Genomic DNA, 20,000 nt, shown 5'->3' on the forward strand with positions numbered 1-20,000 from the left:
CCAAGTTTCAATCTTTTAATCCACTTATTACGCAAGATACAACCAAAGTGTCCCATATTTTCGCGTTTTTTCCTCTTTGCGGGTCATCCAAATAAATGACACCTTTGAAACTGCATAACTTGTTTATTTATGAACGGATTTTCAAAATTCAAAGACATTTTTACTCAGTGGAGATAGGGCTTTAATTTTAGACAAATTTTCCTCAAAATTTTTTTTCATAGTCATTGCTACTGAAAATGGAGTTTATAGCCGGAAATATCAGCCTTGCAATGAGTTTGTATGTTTTATTGAAGAGAATGAATATCGTATCTTAGAATGATAAATAGCAATAGTTCAAATTTTAGACCAGTTTAGCTTTAATTCTCTTTTATAGTATCTGGTTCATCCCAACATCATACCGTTTTCAGACGATGGGTCACATATAGTGGAGACCGGTGTTAACTCACTCAATCCTAGAGATTTTTGCTACTTTTAAAAAATGGAAAAATGTATTAAAATGAGCATGTGTAAAGATCGGTTTATTCAACTATCATTAACATATAAAAACTATAAACATTACCTTTGATAATACGCCTATAATTTGCCTCAGAAAAATGTAATAAATAGGCATGGGGTAAAAGTAACAAGGGTAAACTACGTATATAGTCGGTGTTAGGGTTGAGGGAGTTAATGTTACAAACCTTGGATATCCCGTCTCTTCTGACCACATGTACGACAACACCGTTCTCTGTGGACCCAGTCCTTGTAACATTTGTAGTCATCAGTGCCGATGTACTGTGGACATGTCAGGCCAGTTTCGAAAATGGACTCGGATTGAATGTCGCCAAACACACAGTCTGGGGGTGGAGATGGGTGGTGGTCGTGGTGGGGGGGGGGGGGGGTACGAGGAATATAAGGTTAGTCACAGTCGATGGGTTAATGGATGGAGGGTTGGTGGGTAGATGGATGGAAGGATGGATGGCTGGATGGATGTGTAGATGGGAGGTCGGATGGATAGGTGGATGGATGTGTAGGTGGATGGATGATTAGGTGGGTGGGTGGTTAGATGGTGGATGGGTGGGTGGATGGATGGATGGGTGGATGGGTAGTTGGATTGGCGGGTGGATGGATGGGTGGATGGATGGGTAGGTGGATGAGTAGGCGGGTGGATGGTTGGATGGGTGAATGGGTGGGTGGGTGGGTGGGTGGATGGATGGGTGGGTGGATGGGGGGGTGGAAGGATGGGTGGATGGGTAGATGGGTGGATGGATGGATGGATGGGTGGATGGGTGGGTGGATGGTTTGGTGGGTGGGTGGATGGATGGTCGGGTGGGTGGATGGGTGGATGGATGGATGGGTGGGTGGATGGTGGAGTGGATGGTGGTGGTGTGATGGTGGTGGTGATGATGTGGATGATTGGTGGGGTATGGGTGGATGAATTGGTGAATGGATGGGTGGATGGGTGGGTGGATCACTGAATGGGTGGATGGATGGATGGATGGATGGGTGGATGGGTGGGTGGATGGAAGGGTAGGTGGATTTTGTTCCAATATTTAATGTTATATAGTAAAAATAGAAATAGCTGACATTTAGAACGCCTGTTAGGCGAATTTACAATTTTTCTCGGACAGAGACAACGCTGTTTACACCTGAGTACGGTGAGATAATGCGCAAAAAGAGCCTTCTCAAAGCTCTCAACTATGCGCCGAGGGAAGGTCGAACCCAAGACCTTCCGATCCGAAAGCGAGTGTCATGTCACTAGACCACATAACCAGACCTACTTGTGTCTACTTCTCCTGTAGGGATGGATGACGTCACACACCTGCCTTTTTCACATCTCTGTAATACAACACAATGGGACACCATTAAGTGGTTGATTATATATATATATATATATATATATATATATATATATATATATATATATATAATCATATATAAGGGAACAACACAAAACAAACGAGGTTTCGGCCTTTGGCCTTCTTCAAGTATACACGAGATATGTTATATGTATATATAAATACATTAGGTGTATACTTGAAGAAGGTCAAAGGCCGAAACGTCGTTAGTTTTGTGTTGTTCCCTTATAATATAAGTCACATTTAAGAAAATATATTGAATACTTTTGGGTATAATTTGCATATTTTGCCCCCCCCCCCCCCCAAAAAAAAAAATCAAAAAAATCAATGATATTTATATTTAGTATCTTTCGGTTTTGTAAATTTATTTTATACTGACCCTGAGTACTTTACCTCCCCTAAAATGTATTGGAATCAACGTACCCTTATTTCAAGGTCTGATAACCCAATTCCTTATAGGCTCATTGGTGTAATGGACATCTCAAAAACTAACGCAAAATATTGTCCATTACACCAATTTTAAACTAGGCCCATGAGTGTGTTCGGATGTCAGACTTGCATATTATATTGTGTATACGTCTATTGGAACCTCGGAAAGCAACTTGTTGACATCTAAGTGCTATGTAAAAGTAAATAGTGCATTAAAATAGAGCAATATCCACTAAACGTGCTCAAAGCGCTTAACATGTAGGACGGACAGGACATGACGCCTGTTAGAAGATATTACATTTTTTTCGGACAGAGACATTGCTTTTAACGGCCAGAACTCGTTTTACACATGAGTACGATGAGAGAATGTGAGCAAAGAGCCTTCTCCAAGGGCTCAACTATGCGAGGCTCGAACCTAGGACCTTTGGTCCAAAAGCAAGTGTCATACCACTAGACCAAGTAGCCGCAGAGCGCTATGTAACCTCGGACTACATTACCTTGTTAGTGTCACAGATCATTCCGTCACTAGGCATTGCCATTAAACATACCACTAGACCAAGTAGCCGCACAGTGCTATAACCTCGGACTACATTACCTTGTTAGTGTCGCAGATCATTCCGTCACTAGGCATTGCCATAAAACATACCACTAGACCAAGTAGCCGCACAGTGCTATGTAACCTCGGACTACATTACCTTGTTAGTGTCACAGATCATTCCTTCACTAGGCATTGCCATTAAACATACCACTAGGCCAATAGCCGCACAGTGCTATGTAACCTCGGACTACATTACCTTGTTAGTGTCACAGATCATTCCGTCACTAGGCATTGCCATTAAACATACCACTAGACCAAGTAGCCGCAGAGCGCTATGTAACCTCGGACTACATTACCTTGTTAGTGTCACAGATCATTCCGTCACTAGGCATTGCCATTAAACAAATGAGGGGTCCCTGTTTAGCACCACACATGAGCTTCTGACAAACTTCGTCCCCCTTGGCTTGGTGGAAGAAATCATCGTACTGAGGACAGAGGGGAGGGTCAGTTACTAAATGTGACCCCTCGTCTGAAAACGGTATTATGTCGGAATGATTAAGATGCTGAAAATGGAGTTTATGGTCGGAAATATCAGCCTTGCAATGAGTTTGTATGTTTTATTGAAGAGAATGAATGTCGTATCTTAGAATGATAAATAGCAATAGTTTACATTTTAGACCAGTTTAGCTTTAATTCGGCTTTTTAGTATCTGGTTCATGCCGACACCATACCGTTTGGAGACGTTGGGCCACAGATATAGATTTTGGAAGCGATAAGGGACACACAGGGTGGGGGGGGGGGGGGGGTCAGCGTGGCTCAGCGGTACGATGACCCGCCGCTGCTGACGCCTGGTTTATTCCAGTCTTCCCTTGGAATAGACCCTGGAGAAATATTTCCCATATGGGATAAATAAAGGGAATGTTTATGAAAATAAATTGAGCTTTAAATTATCCACTAAACGTGCTCAAAACGCTTGACAAAGGGTCCCTGACCGAACAGCAAAAGAACCCAGCCATGATATTAAATTTTCTCCGACATAGACCACGCTGTTAACGACCAGGTACTCATTTTACACCCGAGTACGATGAGAGAATATGAGTAAAGCGCCTTTTCCATGGACTGAACTATGCCCTGAGCCAGGCTCGAACCCAGGACCATCCGATCCGAAAGCGAGTGTTACACCACAAAACCACATAGCCACACAATAGAAAGTCTTCGAAATATATCAATACTAATGATTGAGATTTGGGCAAAATACCTATATCAGTAAGTCACTGTTCCCATCGATGGGCAGGGGTCTCACTAGATGAGGAAGAATAGGGTTCAACAGTTGTGACGTCACTTCCCCCGTAATGAGGTAAAGTGACTGATTCTAAAGTATAGGAACAATAGCTGACGCCAATATCTCCATCACCGCCTTTATGAAATACTTCTCTGACAAGCATAAGAGTGTATCCAGAGGAGAAAAACATGATAAATCTGATCATGTTTTGACTTTTATATATTCTGATCACATACCATGTGAAAAAGTTTTAGCCAGCATGAAGAATAAAAAGTACCAATTTTCTTTGTTTAGAACCAAGCTGCTCGTTGCTTGGCAGACATCAGACTATTGAATCCTATTATGCATGAAATTTTATATGTCTGCAGTTTTGGTGGTAGTTGTAGCTGTAGAGGCGGTTGTAGTAGTAGTACTAGTAGTAATAGTGGTAGTAGTAGTAGTAGTAGTAGTAGTAGTAGTAGTAGTAGTAGTAGTAGTAGTAGTAGTAGTAGTAATAATAGTATTAGTAGTAGTAATAGTAGCAGCAGCAGCAGCAGCAGCAGAGTAGTAGTAGTAGTAGTAGTAGTAGTAGTAGTAGTAGTAGTAGTAGTAGTAGTAGTAGTAGTAGTAGTAGTAGTAGTAGTAGTAGTGTGTAGTAGTAGTAGTAGTAGTAGTCGTAGTAGTAGTAGTAGTAGTAGTAGTAGTAGTAGTAGTAGTAGTAAGTAGTAGTAGTAGTAGTAGTGTAGTAGTAGTAGTAGTAGTAGTAGTAGTAGTAGTAGTAGTAGTAGTAGTAGTAGTAGTAGTAGTAGTAGTAGTAGTAGTAGTAGTAGTAGTAGTAGTAGTAGTAGTAGTAGTAATATTAGTAGTAATAGTAGTAGTAGTGGTTGTGGTGATAGTGATGGTAATAGCTGCATTGCTGTAGTGGTATTTTGGTATTGGACAAAAGTTACATGACAAAAGTATGCACTAGGGTTTTTCAAATCCCTCTGACAAATTTTCTCTGCGTCCATTATGTCTGAGTTCACGGCGTCCGCCAACTGGAATATAGGGGCAGGGGCGGTTGTTGAGTTCAGGCAGTTGTTGCTGTAGGGGACAATAATAATAATAATAATAATAATAATAATAATAATAATAATATATAATAATAATAATAATAATAATAATAAAATAATAATAATAATAATAATAATATATAATAATAATAATAATAATAATAATAATAATAATAATAATAATAATAATAATAATAATAATAATAACAATAATAATAATAATGATAATAGTATTGACAAAAATCATGTCTGTTTATTGACTATGTTGGACCTTTCGGCTGCATTTGACACCATTGATCATGAGATACTTTTTAAACGATTGGAAATTACTTTTGGAATAAGAGACACTGCGCTTATTTGGTTTAAATCATACCTAACATCAAGAACTCAGTCGGCATGACCGATGGCGCAGTATCAGAAACATTTCCTCTAAATTAAGGCGTTCCGCAGGGGTCTGTCTTGGTCCCGTTATTTTTACTCTTTATGTTCAGCCTCTTTCGGATATTTTTGTTAAAAATAAATTAATGTATCATTTCTATGCTGATGACACTCAGATCTATGTAAGCGATATCCCTAGTAATATCCCATCATTGATTACCCGTTTTGAAGACTGCATTAGAGATGTTAAATGCTGGATGGAAATTAACAAGCTAAAACTGAATAATGAAAAGACAGAGGTGATGGTGTGTGGTAGAAAAAGTGTTTTGAAAGATGATTTTCTGAAGCTTACTCTAAATACAAATGGGTGCAGAATTAACCTCTCAACGTGTGTGAAAAGTCATCGGGGTAATGCTAGATCAACATATGACACAGTTTGATTCTCTATGTAGAATTTTGATAATAGGCTTAAAAAGATTTGCGTCCGTTAGACATTTCCTAACAAGAGAAGTAACATGCAAACTAATAACATCTTTCTGACTATCTAAAATAGAATACTGTTACTCGTTAATCTCGAATGTAAGCAAAGATAAAATATCACGCCTGCAAAATATCCAGAATGCGGCTGCTAAATTGATTTTAAGAAAAAAGAGAACACCTTACTCGTTGCCACTTTTGTATGAGCTGGTTACCAATTAAAGTAAGAATCGAATTCAAATTAGCAGTATTGTGCTATAAATGCCTTAATGATCAAGCACCGGGGTATATTACTGAGTTTTTAGCAACTTATAAGCCAACGAGGAGTCTACCATCTGCACTAGATTCTACAAAAATAATTGTTTCAAATAAATATAAATATAAATTTTATGGCGGCAGATCGTTCAGCCACGTCGGACCTTCCATCTGGAACTCTCTTCCTAAAAGAATAAGAGAAATGGAGTCCTTATCAATATTGAAATCAAAGTTAAAACACCATCTTTTTGTTAAAACACATCTTGATTAGTGCATCTTTGTAATTAGACCCCAATATGAATGTTAATTTAGTTTATGTTATTATATCATTATGTTATATCATTTCCGTATTTGACATAGTATGTGGATGTATTATGATTGCCTATTGCCTGTTCTTTCCGACCCATAAATGCTTTTATCACAGGTATTGAGAGCAAGTCCCTGCATAAGTCGGCTATGTGTTCAAGTGGTATGACTCGTTTTCGGATCGGAAGGTCCTGGGTTCGAGCCTCTCTCGCTCGGTGCATGGTTGACTCCTTGGAAAAGGCTCTTAACTCACATTCTCTCACCGTGCTCAGGTGTAAAATGAGTACCTGGCCGTCAACAGCGTTGTCTCTGTCGAAAAACATTTGCAATATCACGCTACAGGCGTCATGTCTCGTTAGGGACCTCTTGTAAAGCGCTTGGAACACATTTAGTGAATACTGCACTATATAAAAGCCAAACTCATCTTAAGTTCATTCAGACCCATAAAGGCTCTAGTCAGAGGTATTGAGAGCAATTCCTTGCATAAGCCCAGTGATGTAGCTGTTAGTGGTCTTAACCCAAGTCCTCTGATATTGCCATTGATGGCCGTTTCTCGTAACCCAGTGATGTAGCTATTTCTGGTAATTACCCAAGCCATGTGATATAGCTGTTTATGGTCGTTACCTCCAGTGATGTAACTGTTAATGGTCTTCACCCAAGTCCTCTGATGTAGCCATTGACGGTCGTTTCTCGTAAACCAGTGATGTAGCTATTGATGGTGGTTTCTCGTAAACCAGTGATGTAGCTATTGATGGTGGTTTCTCGTAACCCAGTGATGTAGCTATTGATGGTCGTTTCTCGTAAACCAGTGATGTAGCTATTGATGGTCGTTTCTCGTAACCCAGTGATGTAGCTATTGATGGTGGTTTCTCGTAAACCAGTGATGTAGCTATTGATGGTGGTTTCTCGTAACCCAGTGATGGAGCTATTGATGGTCGTTTCTCGTAAACCAGTGATGTAGCTGATTATGGTTTTTACCTAAGCCCAGTGATATAACTGTTAATGGTCTTCACCCAAGTCCTCTGATGTAGCCATTGATGGCCATTTCTCTAAAACCAGCGATGTAACTATAGATGGTTATTTATCTAAGCCATGTGATAAAGCTGTTAGTGGTCTTTAGCTAAGCTTAGTGATAAAGCTGGTTATGCTCATTACCTAAACTCAGAGAAATAGCTCTTTATTTGTCTAAGCCAAGTGATATAGCTGTTTATATACCTAAACCAAGTGAAATAGCTGATGATGGTCTTTACCTAAGCCAAGTGATGTAGCTCTTTAAGGTCTTAACCAAACGTTGTTGAAGTTCCTTACCTCAGTGAAGAGATGTATTTCTTGATGGCTATGGCCGTGCAAGAAGAGAAGGTCCATCTGTTTGCGTTGATTGCCAGTACGTTCGCGCTCATGATCCATCCGAAATGAGAAGAGCAGGGAGACGTTAGATTGCCTGGCTCGTGTTCGGCGCCAAGACTGGTGGATTGAATTTGCGTATTCTTGTCAGATGGGTGGATAATGATAATAATAATGATGATAATAATAATAATAATAATAATAATAATAATAATAATAATAATAATAATAATAATAATATAATAATAATAATAATAATAATAATAATAATAATAATAATAATAATAATAATAATATAATAATAATAATAATAATAATAATAATAATAATAATTATAATAATAATATAATGATGATTATAATAATATACTACTACTACTACTACTACTACTACTACTACTACTACTACTACTACTACTACTACTACTACTACTACTACTACTACTACTACTACTACTACTACTATATACTACTATAAGTATAGTAAAATAATAATAATAATAATAATAATAATAATAATAATAAATAATAATAATAATAATAATAATAATAATAATAATAATAATAATAATAATAATGAAATTATAATTATAATAATATTGTTTATAAATGGCGTCTTACCCCGTATATCAACTAGCTCAAAGAGCCTAACAGTAACTCAAACATACAACCACTCAAACATGCAATATGAAACAAAGCAATATAATTCTACAGTGTTACATATTTTTTAAAAACGTTTTAAGATATTGTTTTTTTATAAAGAATTCTGCATCATTCCTGCCTCTAATATATCTTGGAAGGGGTGTGACTATTCAAACGCATGCTTGCGAATTTAAATAGATGAATTGATGGAAAGATGGATGGAATGATGGATAGATAGAATGATTGATTGATAGATGGGTAGATGAAATGATGGAAGGATAATGCGGCTATGTGGTCTTGTGGTATGACACTCGCTTTCGGATCGGAAGGGCCAGGGTTCGAGCCTCGCTCGGCTCATATTAGAGTCCTTGGAAAAGACTCTTTACTCACATTTTCCGACCGTACTTAGGTGTAAAAAAGTACCTGACCGTTAACAGTGTCTCTGTCCGAAAAAATGTAATATCGCCTGACAGGCGTCATGTCTCTTCCTACATGTTAAGTGTTGCTGTTGGCCAGGGACCCCTTGTAAAGAGCAGTGAGCACGTTAGTGGATATTACCCTTTATAAAAGATCAATAAAAAAAATATGATTGATGAATTGATTGTTGAGGTTTTTATTGATGGGTTATGGATCGGTGGGTATCTAGACTGACTAGATTGATGGATAGATTAATTGATGGATACATTAATTGATGGATAAAATGATTGATGGATAGATTAATTGATGAATACATTAATTGATGGATAGATTAATTGATGGATAGATTAATTGATGGATAGATTAATTAATGGATACATTAATTGATGGATACATTAATTGATGGATAGATTAATTGATGGACACATTAATTGATGGATAGATTAATTGATGGATAGATTAATTGATGAATAGATTAATTGATGGATACATTAATAGATAGATAGATTAATTGATGGATACATTAATTGATGGATAGATTAATTGATGGATAGATTAATTGATGGATAGATTAATTGATGGACTGATAAAATATTGATGGTAGACAGATACATGGATATAAATAGATTGGAGATAAAAAACAAACAAAACAAAAAAAAATCCCTTTATGAATCCCATAGGGGAAATTTGTCTCAAGGGTCTATTCCAGGGGAGGACTGGAATAAACCAGGCGTCAGCCACAGAGCAGCGCCGCAAATTGAGCTAGGGCGAGATGACTTCCTCAAGGCCACACAACGCAGCGGCGGGCGATCGAACTCGGTACCTTTCGGGTACGAAGCACAAACCGACCGTACCGCAGAGCCACGCTGATAAATCGATAGATAAATCGATAGTTAGATTTATTGAAAGATACAACCACACTCACACACAAACACATGCACACACACACACACACACACACACACACACAAGCACACACTACATTCACCTGTGTCCAATATCGTTGGCAGTGACTACAGCCGTCTTCATCGTCCCATCAAATTCCACCACGACGATTCCATTCCCCTCCTTACAGGTTTTCTTCCGGTAAGCAACTCCTGGATACACAGAAATAAGATGTATGCACATCATGGATACACATAAATAAGATGTAAGCGCATAAACGGATACACAGAAATGTGATGTAAGTACATCCTGAATACACAGAAATGTAATGTAAGCACATCTTGGATACACAGAAATAAAAAGCATGATGAAAAAGCAAACATAAATTTTCTCAATATTAAATTTAATTGAATTGAGCTTTTATATAGGGCAATATCCACTAAACGTGCTCAAAGTACTTTACAAGGGGTCCCTGGTCAACAGCAACATTTAACATGTAGTATGGGACATGACGCCATTAAGGCGATATTACATTTTGTTTCGGAATGAGACAACATGTTTTAGACTATGGAGAATGGCTATAAATGGAGAACCCGAAGGGTGGCTGTATGCGAATATTTTACATGATAGCAATCATGTTTTAGATCATGGAGAATGGATGTAATGAAGGATCTGATGGACCATGGAGAATGGATGTAATGAAGGATCTGATGGACCATGGAGAATGGATGTAATGAAGGATCTGATGGACCATGGAGAATGGATGTAATGGAGGACCCGATAGACCATGGAGAATGGATGTAATGAAGGATCTGATGGACCATGCAGAATGGATGTAATGGAGGACCCGATAGACCATGGAGAATGGATGTAATGAAGGACCCTATGGACTATGGAGAATGGATGTAATGGAGGACCCGATGGACCATGGAGAATGGATGTAATGGAGGACCCGATGGACCATGGAGAATGGATGTAATGGAGGACCCGATAGACCATGGAGAATGGATGTAATGGAGGACCCGATGGACTATGGAGAATGGATGTAATGGAGGACCCGATGGACTATGGAGAATGGATGTAATGGAGGACCCGATAGACCATGGAGAATGGATGTAATGGAGGACCCGATGGACTATGGAGAATGGATGTAATGGAGGACCCGATAGACCATGGAGAATGGATGTAATGGAGGACCGGATGGACAATGGAGAATGGATGTAATGGAGGACCCGATGGACCATGGAAAATGGATGTAATGGAAGACCCGATAGACCATGGAAGATGGATGTAATGGAGGACCGGATGGACAATGGAGAATGGATGTAATGGAGGACCCGATGGACCATGGAGAATGGATGTAATGGAGGACCCGATAGACATTGAAAGATGGCTGTAATGAGGGGACCCAATAGACCATGGAGAATGGATGTAATGGAGGACCCGATGGACTATGGAGAATGGATGTAATGGAGGACCCGATGGTCCATGGAGAATGGATGTAATGGAGGATCCAATAGACCATGGAGAATGGATGTAATGGATGACCCAGTAGACCATGGAGAATGGATGTAATGGAGGACCCGATGGACTATGGAGAATGGATGTAATGGAGGACCCGATGGACTATGGAGAATGGATGTAATGGAGGACCCGATGACCATGGAGAATGGATGTAATGGAGGATCCAATAGACCATGGAGAATGGATGTAATGGATGACCAATAGACCATGGAGAATGGATGTAATGGAGGACCCGATGGACTATGGAGAATGGATGTAATGGAGGACCCGATGGAATATGGAGAATGGATGTAATGGAGGACCCGATAGACCATGGAGAATGGATGTAATGGAGGACCCGATAGACCATGGAGAATGGATGTAATGGAGGACCCGATGGACCCTAAAGGATGGATGTAATGGAGGACCCGATGGATCATGGAGAATGGCTGTAATGGAGGACCAGATAAACCATGGAGGATGGCTTGAGGAGCCGCCACTGCACAAACCTGCTACTGCATCATTGTTGTCGACGAAAAGATCAAATCTGAAAAGAAAAATAATTATCATTGTAAATATCTGGTCTGTAATGTGCGGCTATGTAGTCTGGTGGTATGATACCTCTTTCGGATCGGAAGGTCCTGGGTTCGAGCCTAGCTCGGCGCATAGTTGATTCCTTGGACAAGGCTCTTTTCTCACTTTCTCTAACCGTATTCAGGTGTAAAATGAGTACCTGCCCGTTAATCAGGGTTTGCTCTGTCGGAAAAATATGTAATATCGCCTTACAGCTCTACATGTTACATGTTGCTGTTGATCAGAGCCCCTTGTAAAGCGCTTTGGTCACATTAAGTGGATATTGCTCTATGAGTTTGTTTTTCCAAGGAGTCACCTATATGCCGAGCCAACTCGAACACATGACCTTCCGATACGAAAGCGAATGTTATACCACAAACCCACATAGCCGCAATATCATTCATGGTACGGTGCTTCTTTTTTTTTTCGAAACCCGCCGACACCCGACGAAACCCGACAAAGTCATGGGAAGTAGGAAGCAGTGGGGAGTGAACCTGGGACTCAGGGAAGTGTACACTATTGGGGAGTGAATCTGCGACTGGGTTTCGTAACAGAAAGTAATTGTTTTTTTTACGAAACCCGCTGAAACTCAGCCCCAGTTTCATTCCCCACTGCTGCTTTCTTCCCATAACTATCGGGATTTGTCAGGTTTCGTCGGGTTTCGTAAAAAAGAAACACCATTCATTGTATGGGTAAGACGAAGACAAGGGAGACTCCAGTAGGGATTGATAAAATGAAGTTGATGTCAATATGTGGAGTCTTTGATACCGGAAAGTGATTCATAACAATGTGAAATTGAATGCAAGCTTCGATTTAATAAACGAAAACAGATAATGTGGACGTTTCGGGTTTCCCCTTTATCAACAAAACAGGATGAATGAAACACTGCAGACGAATGAGATGATGTGAGAGTGGCGTTTTTAACACTGCACTTGTTTTTTATAGGATTGCAATTGGTTATTTGTTTTACAGCTGCTTCCGTGACGTCATTTCGGGGTCATGAGGTAGACATTAACTGCAGGCTTTGCAGCTCAAAACTAAGCATAATTTTCTAATCCCCTTGTTAGAGTTGACCATTTATGGGTCATATTCCGTTTAAATCTTGTTCGTACGTGGGAAGTATTGGATATTATTGGATATTAGCGGGAAAGAGGAAAAAGGGACGCCCAAAGACTAGATAGTTGGATAGGATAAAGGACGATGTGAAAGACTGGGCCTGGAGGAAGATGATGCTCTGAACCGAGATGCATTGAGATGTGGTAGCATTCATTATGGCAACCCTGCAATTTGCGGGATAAGCTGAAAGAAGAAGAAAAAGAAGAAGAAGAAGAAGAAGAAGAAGAAGAAGAAGAAGAAGAAGAAGAAGAAGAAGAAGAAGAAGAAGAAGAAGAAGAAGAAGAAGAGAGAAGAAGAAAGAAGAAGAAGAAGAAGAAGAAGAAGAAGAAGAAGAAGAAGAGAAGAAGAAGAAGAAGAAGAAGAAGAAGAAAGAAGAAGAAGAAGAAGAAGAAGAAGAAGAAGAAAGAAGAAGAAAGAAGAAGAAGAAGAAGAAAAGGAAAGAAGCAAAAGAGAGAAGAACGAAGTAAGAAACAGGACGAATATTGAGTGGAATCGCAGATAGCGTTATTCTGACGAGAAGCTTCCTGGGAGAAGTTTGGGGGGGTGGGGGGTGGGAGTTAGGCTCTGCAGCTCCTCTGAAACTATCGCCCTTGCTTCATCCTCCAATACATTTGTCGATCCATTTCCAGCATACTTAAAAATAAATATATTGAGCTTTTATATAGTGCAATATCTACTAAACGTGCTCAAATCGTTTTACAACCAACATAAAGAACGAGGCATGACGCCTGCTAGGCGATATTCCACTTTTTTTCGGACAGAGACAACGCTATTAACGGCCAGGTACCCATTTAACACATTAGTACTGTGAGAGATGTGAGTAAAGAGTCTTTTCCAAGTACTCAACTATGCGCCGAGCGAGGCTCGAACCCAGGACCTTCCGATCCGAAAGACAGTGCCATACCACTAGACCACTTGGCCGCACAGCCGCACTTACACCAAGCACACCCAGACACAGAAGCACACAAACACACACACACACACACAAACACACACACACAACACCACCACAATCACCACCTACCCTGTGTAGACTACCACCGTGTCGTAACCAACAGTTTTGTAAGCATCCTTCTTAGCCAACCATTTCTTGGCAATCTCTAAGGCCATGATATCTTGAAGGTACTCAGATTTGATCATGTGACAATCTTCAAATATTTCCTCCTGAAACAAACGGAGAGAAATAAATTATAGATAGTATGCGCTTGGCTAAGAAGCTCACAACATTGCCATACGGAGTTTAACGGATCAACACTAAATGTTACGTGTTGCTAATGGACAGCTAGGGACCAATTGTAAAGCGCTTTGAGCACGTTTAGTGGATATTGCTCTATGTAAAAGCTCAAGATTTTAAAATTATTTAATCCTGATGAATATATTTGATATCAGTTATGTTGAATGTTGACTTGTCCTGCTATATTTTGTGTATGGCTAACTATACATATATTCTAAAGTAATCTTTCACAGGCATTATGCCCATTGAGTCGGAATTTATCCCAGGTTTCTATAGCGTGGAACGGACAATAGCAAGTGCTTGCTATCCTTTGGATAGGACGATAGTATCGCAAAATACTTTACGCCAAATCTAACAGACTCAGCTACTCATTCACTGCTGGATCAATCTTGGTCCCTTTGCTGTGAAGCGAGTGCCCTACCAACTGAGCTTTCGGGACCCCATACATATATCCTCTTTTCTATAAATTTTCTTCACTTCCCTTTATAAGAGTTCGCTTTTAATGGTGTATTCGTCTGTCCATGCGTAGCCATCGCAAACTTGTATCCAATAGTTCAACCAATGAAATAACTTGTTTCCATGAGCTCTACTAACGACAACTCACTAGACGCTAGAAAAACCTAAAAAATGACGTCAAACTGCCAGTCCTAGAGGGTTCTACGAGTAGTATCAGGCTAAATGTTAACGATGGCTAATCTAGAACCCACTAGCACGTATATATTGACGTCATTTTTAGTTTTTTGCACCGTCTAGTGAGTTGTCATTAGTAGAGCTCAAGGAAACAAGCGATTCCATTGGTTGACCTATTGAATACAACTCACGACTTGTATTCTTTTGTAGCCAACGACATGCCTTTGGATGTCATGTTTTGGTCAGTGTCAGGCTATATGTTAACGATGGCAACTGTATCTTTTCACAGCAGAGCCTCAATACTTACTGTCAAAATGTCCAGTTGCTTTGCCCTGATTTCAATTGACAGACCATATTCCTCCAATGACTTGTAGAACTTGTTTATCTGTGGAAATATCAAAAAATTCAAAAGAAAAAAAGTTGTAAAACTTTCATATAATTGATATTTTAAATTTAAATTATGACATTTCTCCACGGCATCATAAGATACCGTCGCCTAGGTATTCCACGAAGGAATATAGATATTTCATCAAACAAGATGTCTGATGTCAACCGGAATCACCCATGTTGTCCAAGTGAGCAAATTGATGGGGGTTAATATTCTTGGCCAAGGAAAAAAGACAAAAGGGCCTAAAGTGGGGCTCGAACGCTGGACCTCCCGGCTCACATTTCAATGCTTAACCACTCGGCCACTTCGTCCCTCTATAATTGATATTGGGTAAAGATTAATATTTTCAGTGATTGTGCTCAGAGACTATTCAAGAACCATAACTCATGATTGCAACACTAAATGTTTTCATAACAAGTGCTTTTTTGTTGTTTTGAAAAGAGATTCCACGAAGCCATTGAAGGACAGAACGGTAGGGGCTGTCTGAAGCCTGTAATTGTCAAAATAGTAAGGATAGAGTGAAAATGGAGAGGCTTCGTATGGGAAGCATACAGACTATGGACGTTTCGGGTACAAACCCTTCGTCAGCACAACAATACACACATTAACTTGGAAAACAAATAAAATAAAATGCAAAATAACTTGTATCGTTTGTACACTCAATGGCGGTTGGAGTTTGACTTCTCTACATCAATTAAGCATTTCTTATATAAACCTCCTTACCTGATATATGAAATAGTCGATGTCACTCCTGATGGTACTTTCAGCCATGCTAGCGTTATATCCCAAGCTCAGGCGACTGCAAAAAAGATTGTAAATGAAAACGAGAGATTTTATTATAGATCAATATTTACTAAATTATGTGCTCAACTCACTTTACGATGGGCTTCAAGGATACCAAGCCAACAACAACACTTAACAAATAGGACGATGCATGACATCATATATGAGTCTAAGTGTTGGAAAGATGGCACTACATAGATAAGCGGAAGTACAGACAGACAAACGGTCAGATCGATAATAATATGTGATCTTTTATATAGCGCAATATCCACTAAAAGTGCTCAAATCGCGTTACAAATGGTCCCTGACCATCAGCAACACGTAACATAAAGAACGAGACATGACGCCTGCTCGGCGATAATACAATTTGTTTTCCGACAAAGACAATGATATTGACGACCAGATACTCATTTTACACATGAGTAGGGAGAGAATATGAGTAAAGAGTCTTTTTCGAGGACTTAATTATGCGCCGAGCGAGGTTCGAACCCAGGAGGTTCCGATCCGACAGCGAATGTCATACAACAAGACCACATAGCGCACAATGATAAATAAATAGATAAATAGATTCAATGATAGATATGTATACACATACCGATCTTTAAGAAATTGAGCTTTATATACCTATGTAGATAGAGCTTAGATAAATAGATAGCTTGACAGATAGAAAGATAGAAAGATAGATAGTTTGATATATAGATACATACATGAGATAGATAAATGAATAGATAGATAGATGAGATAATATATATATACTATATATATATATATATATATATATATATATATATAGATAGATAGATAGATAGATAGATATATAGATAGATAGATAGATAGATAGATAGATAGATAGATAGATAGATAGATAAACAGATGGATTGATGGATGAATACATAGATAGATAGATAGGATAATGGACATACTTACTCTTTGACCACTTTTGGCTCAACCACGAAATAAACTTCTACAACCCATGACTGGGACGCTGTGGTAGGAAATAAAATTTGAAAGAATTTCATTTTAGTTTCTTGTGTGATTCGATACAAAGCTTAAATAATCATTATTAGATCCCTTTGGTTTTAGGGAAAACCAGATTGCATTGTATCACGACAGCAAAATATTATGAATTATCAGTCCTAACCAAAGGATAGCAAGCAATTGGTATTGTCCGTTTCACGTTATAGAAACCGGGATAAGCTCCGCCTCCACGGGCCCAATGGCTATGAAGGACTACTTTTACTATTGTTGAATGAATGGATGAATTTGGCTGCACAGTCTCTATGGACGCTTGCCGTGAATGTGTGCGTCACTTCGAGTTTGTCAGTCTGTTTCTATTATCCAGTTAGTAATCTGCCTCCATAAATCTCTGTCTAGTGCAAGTGTTCTTAGATTTAGAATGTCATCACGTGTTGATGCAATTGAATGTTTCCTTGTGTTGTTGAAATCAGTTCTTCAGTTGATGTTTCTGAATGTGATAATTTTTGAGATCTTGATTCAGTGTTGGTGGAAGTGAAGTTGGTGTACGCCCTCTGTATATGGCGTCTTGTTTGAAGTAATTATCCATTGAGGTTTGTGCTGGAATATTTTCATCTCGTCGGAGCACTTGTCCGAACAGTTTCCATCTTTGTTTCTTAATACGCGTACTGCCTGGTTGTACTCTGCATCTGTCATATACATCCTCATTACTTATTTTGCCTGGCCAATTAACCTTAGTAAAATGAGCTTAGATAATCTAGCAGTAGTCTAATGTTTTGTTCATCCGACCATAGCCAGGGTTAACATATAGCCTGACAATGACCAATAAATGACGTCAAAAGACCAGTCTTTGGCCACAGAAGAAAACAAATCGTGAGTTGCATTCAATAGTTCAACCAATGGAATCACGTGTTTCCTTGAGCTCTACTAACGACACTCACTCACTAGACGCTACACAAACCTTGAAAATGACGTAAAACATGTTCTGACTGCACACCATTCACCACGACAGTCTGCCATCGATCCTGTAAATATGATGTAAACCATGTACGGGCAATTCCTTTTACGCCAAATCGTATTTTCTAGTCTTCTTAACAAAATGTCATGGTCAATTGTGTCAAAGGCAGCTGAAAGATCTAAAAGGCATAATACATTGATATTGTTAGCATCGGCATTACATAACAAGTCATTAATGATTTTAAGAAGCGCCGTTTCAGTACTGTATTGTTGTTTGTAGGCTGACTGAAAGGGTTGTTCTAAACAGTTGTTCTTGAGATAAGATGATAATTGTGTAAGAACTACCTTCTCCAAAAGTTTTGACAAAAAAGGTAAATTTGATACAGGACAATAATTGTTTAATATATTGTGGTCCAGTGATGGTTTCTTCAGAAGTGGTTTGACGAGGGCACTTTTAAAGCACGATGGAACTTCACCAGTCAGTATGGATGTATTTATGATTGATGTAATGGATGGTAATAATGTATCGATGGAGCTGGCCAAAAACTGTGCTGGTAGGGGATCAAGGTCGCAGGATTTAATGGGGGCCTTTTTATCAAATCTTTTATAAAACTAGATGAAACTGGGTGGAACTTGTCTAAAGGGGTACCACAGAATGTATTTGTATCTATAAATGGTTCATGCCGATCTAGTTCTGAATGAAAGTTATGGATTTTGTCTTGAAAAAAGTTGACAAATTTGTTTGGCAAGTCTCTTTGATTGGTTGTAGATTGTAAGGAAGTGCATCTTTCACGTCCAAGCAGATCATTGCAGATGATAAATAATTGTTTGCAAGATTTAGAAGTTTCAAATTTTGAAAGAAAATACGTGGTCTTTGCCTTTTTTATTGTTGTCTTCAATCCACGAAATGCGTTCTTGAATATTTCACGATGAATCGTAAGGCCTGATGTTTTCAGCAGTCTTTCTGCTCTCCGACACTTCGTTTTAGCTTCTTTAACGTCCGACGTATACCACGGAGCATACTTGCGGTTGGTGACGGTCCTTGTTTGGAATGGCGCATGTTTGTCAAGCGTTTCGATGAGACAACTATTCCACTGGCCTGGAGAAGTCATTGAATTTTTAGTAAGTTTTGTTTCTAAATCGCCTTTGAAATTGTCCAAATTAATGCCTTTAATGTTTCTGGTTGATGTGGTGATGGGTTCTTGGCATGGTTTTGAAAGGTCAGGATTGAAAGAAATGAGGGAGTGGCCCGAAAAGGGGAGATAATCGACGGTGGCGTTGGTTTTTTGGGACTCTGAATTTTCTACAATTACCCAATCTAAAATATGACCAGCAGAGTGGGTTGGCGTTGTTACGATCTGGCACATGTTCTCCGATATTGACTTATGCAATTTTGCGGTGTCTGCGACGTTGTCGAAATGAACATTAAAGTCGCCGAGTATTTTTGAATGGCCAGGACGCGTGTGTTGCAAAGTTAGCATCTCGTTGATTTCTTTCCTAACATCAGGTAATTCTATTTTGCTTTTTTTGTTCGCTGGTGGTCGGTAGATGCAGTTGATGTTGTATCTTGCATTCTGGAAGGATAGTCTAAGATCAATGGCCTCCATTGTTTTGCTGCGCATTTCGAGGATTTTCACATGTTTAGTTAATTTTTTTAAATGTTGTTATTATAAAGTGCTTTCGCCAAATCCAATCCAACCAGCTTATCAATCACTGCTTTTTGAACAGAAAATAATGTGTGTGCAAAATGTCTTTCTCCAGGGGAATACCGTTGAAGTTCTTTGTCGCCACCTCTAACCGTAGCCATCGTAATCTTATTGCCTGAAACTGACCAAAATGACTTCAAAAGAAAACAAATCGTGAGTTGTATTCAATAGTTCAACCAATGGAATCAATTGTTTCCTTGAGCTCTACTAACGACAACTCACTAGACGCTGCACAAACCTAAAAAATGACGTCAAACTGCCAGTCCTAGTGGGTTCTAGTTTCAGGCTATAACTCCGGACCTCAATTAGGTCGC

General features: G+C 39.1%; 2 protein-coding genes across 2 annotated transcripts in view; one reads left to right on the forward strand and one right to left on the reverse strand.

Annotated features, from left to right (window-relative positions):
* LOC144976108 (uncharacterized) overlaps window positions 1-5,076 on the reverse strand; it is an 8,320-nt gene extending 3,244 nt beyond the window's left edge. Inside the window, exons 1-4 of the mRNA XM_078920289.1 lie at window positions 5,017-5,076; window positions 3,162-3,368; window positions 1,761-1,818; window positions 681-836 (exon numbers count right to left, since the gene is read on the reverse strand). Of these exons, the coding sequence (XP_078776415.1) occupies window positions 681-836; window positions 1,761-1,818; window positions 3,162-3,368; window positions 5,017-5,076 (481 nt within the window). The remainder of the gene's footprint in view (window positions 1-680; window positions 837-1,760; window positions 1,819-3,161; window positions 3,369-5,016) is intronic.
* LOC144976381 (uncharacterized) overlaps window positions 1-20,000 on the forward strand; it is a 212,554-nt gene that overhangs the window by 93,474 nt on the left and 99,080 nt on the right. The window lies entirely within an intron of this gene.

The sequence above is a fragment of the Berghia stephanieae genome, chromosome 7 (genome assembly GCF_034508935.2).
Source record: "Berghia stephanieae isolate SIO BIC M18660-M18661 chromosome 7, UCSD_Bste_1.3, whole genome shotgun sequence".
In the NCBI taxonomy this organism is placed as follows: Eukaryota; Metazoa; Mollusca; class Gastropoda; order Nudibranchia; family Aeolidiidae; genus Berghia; species Berghia stephanieae.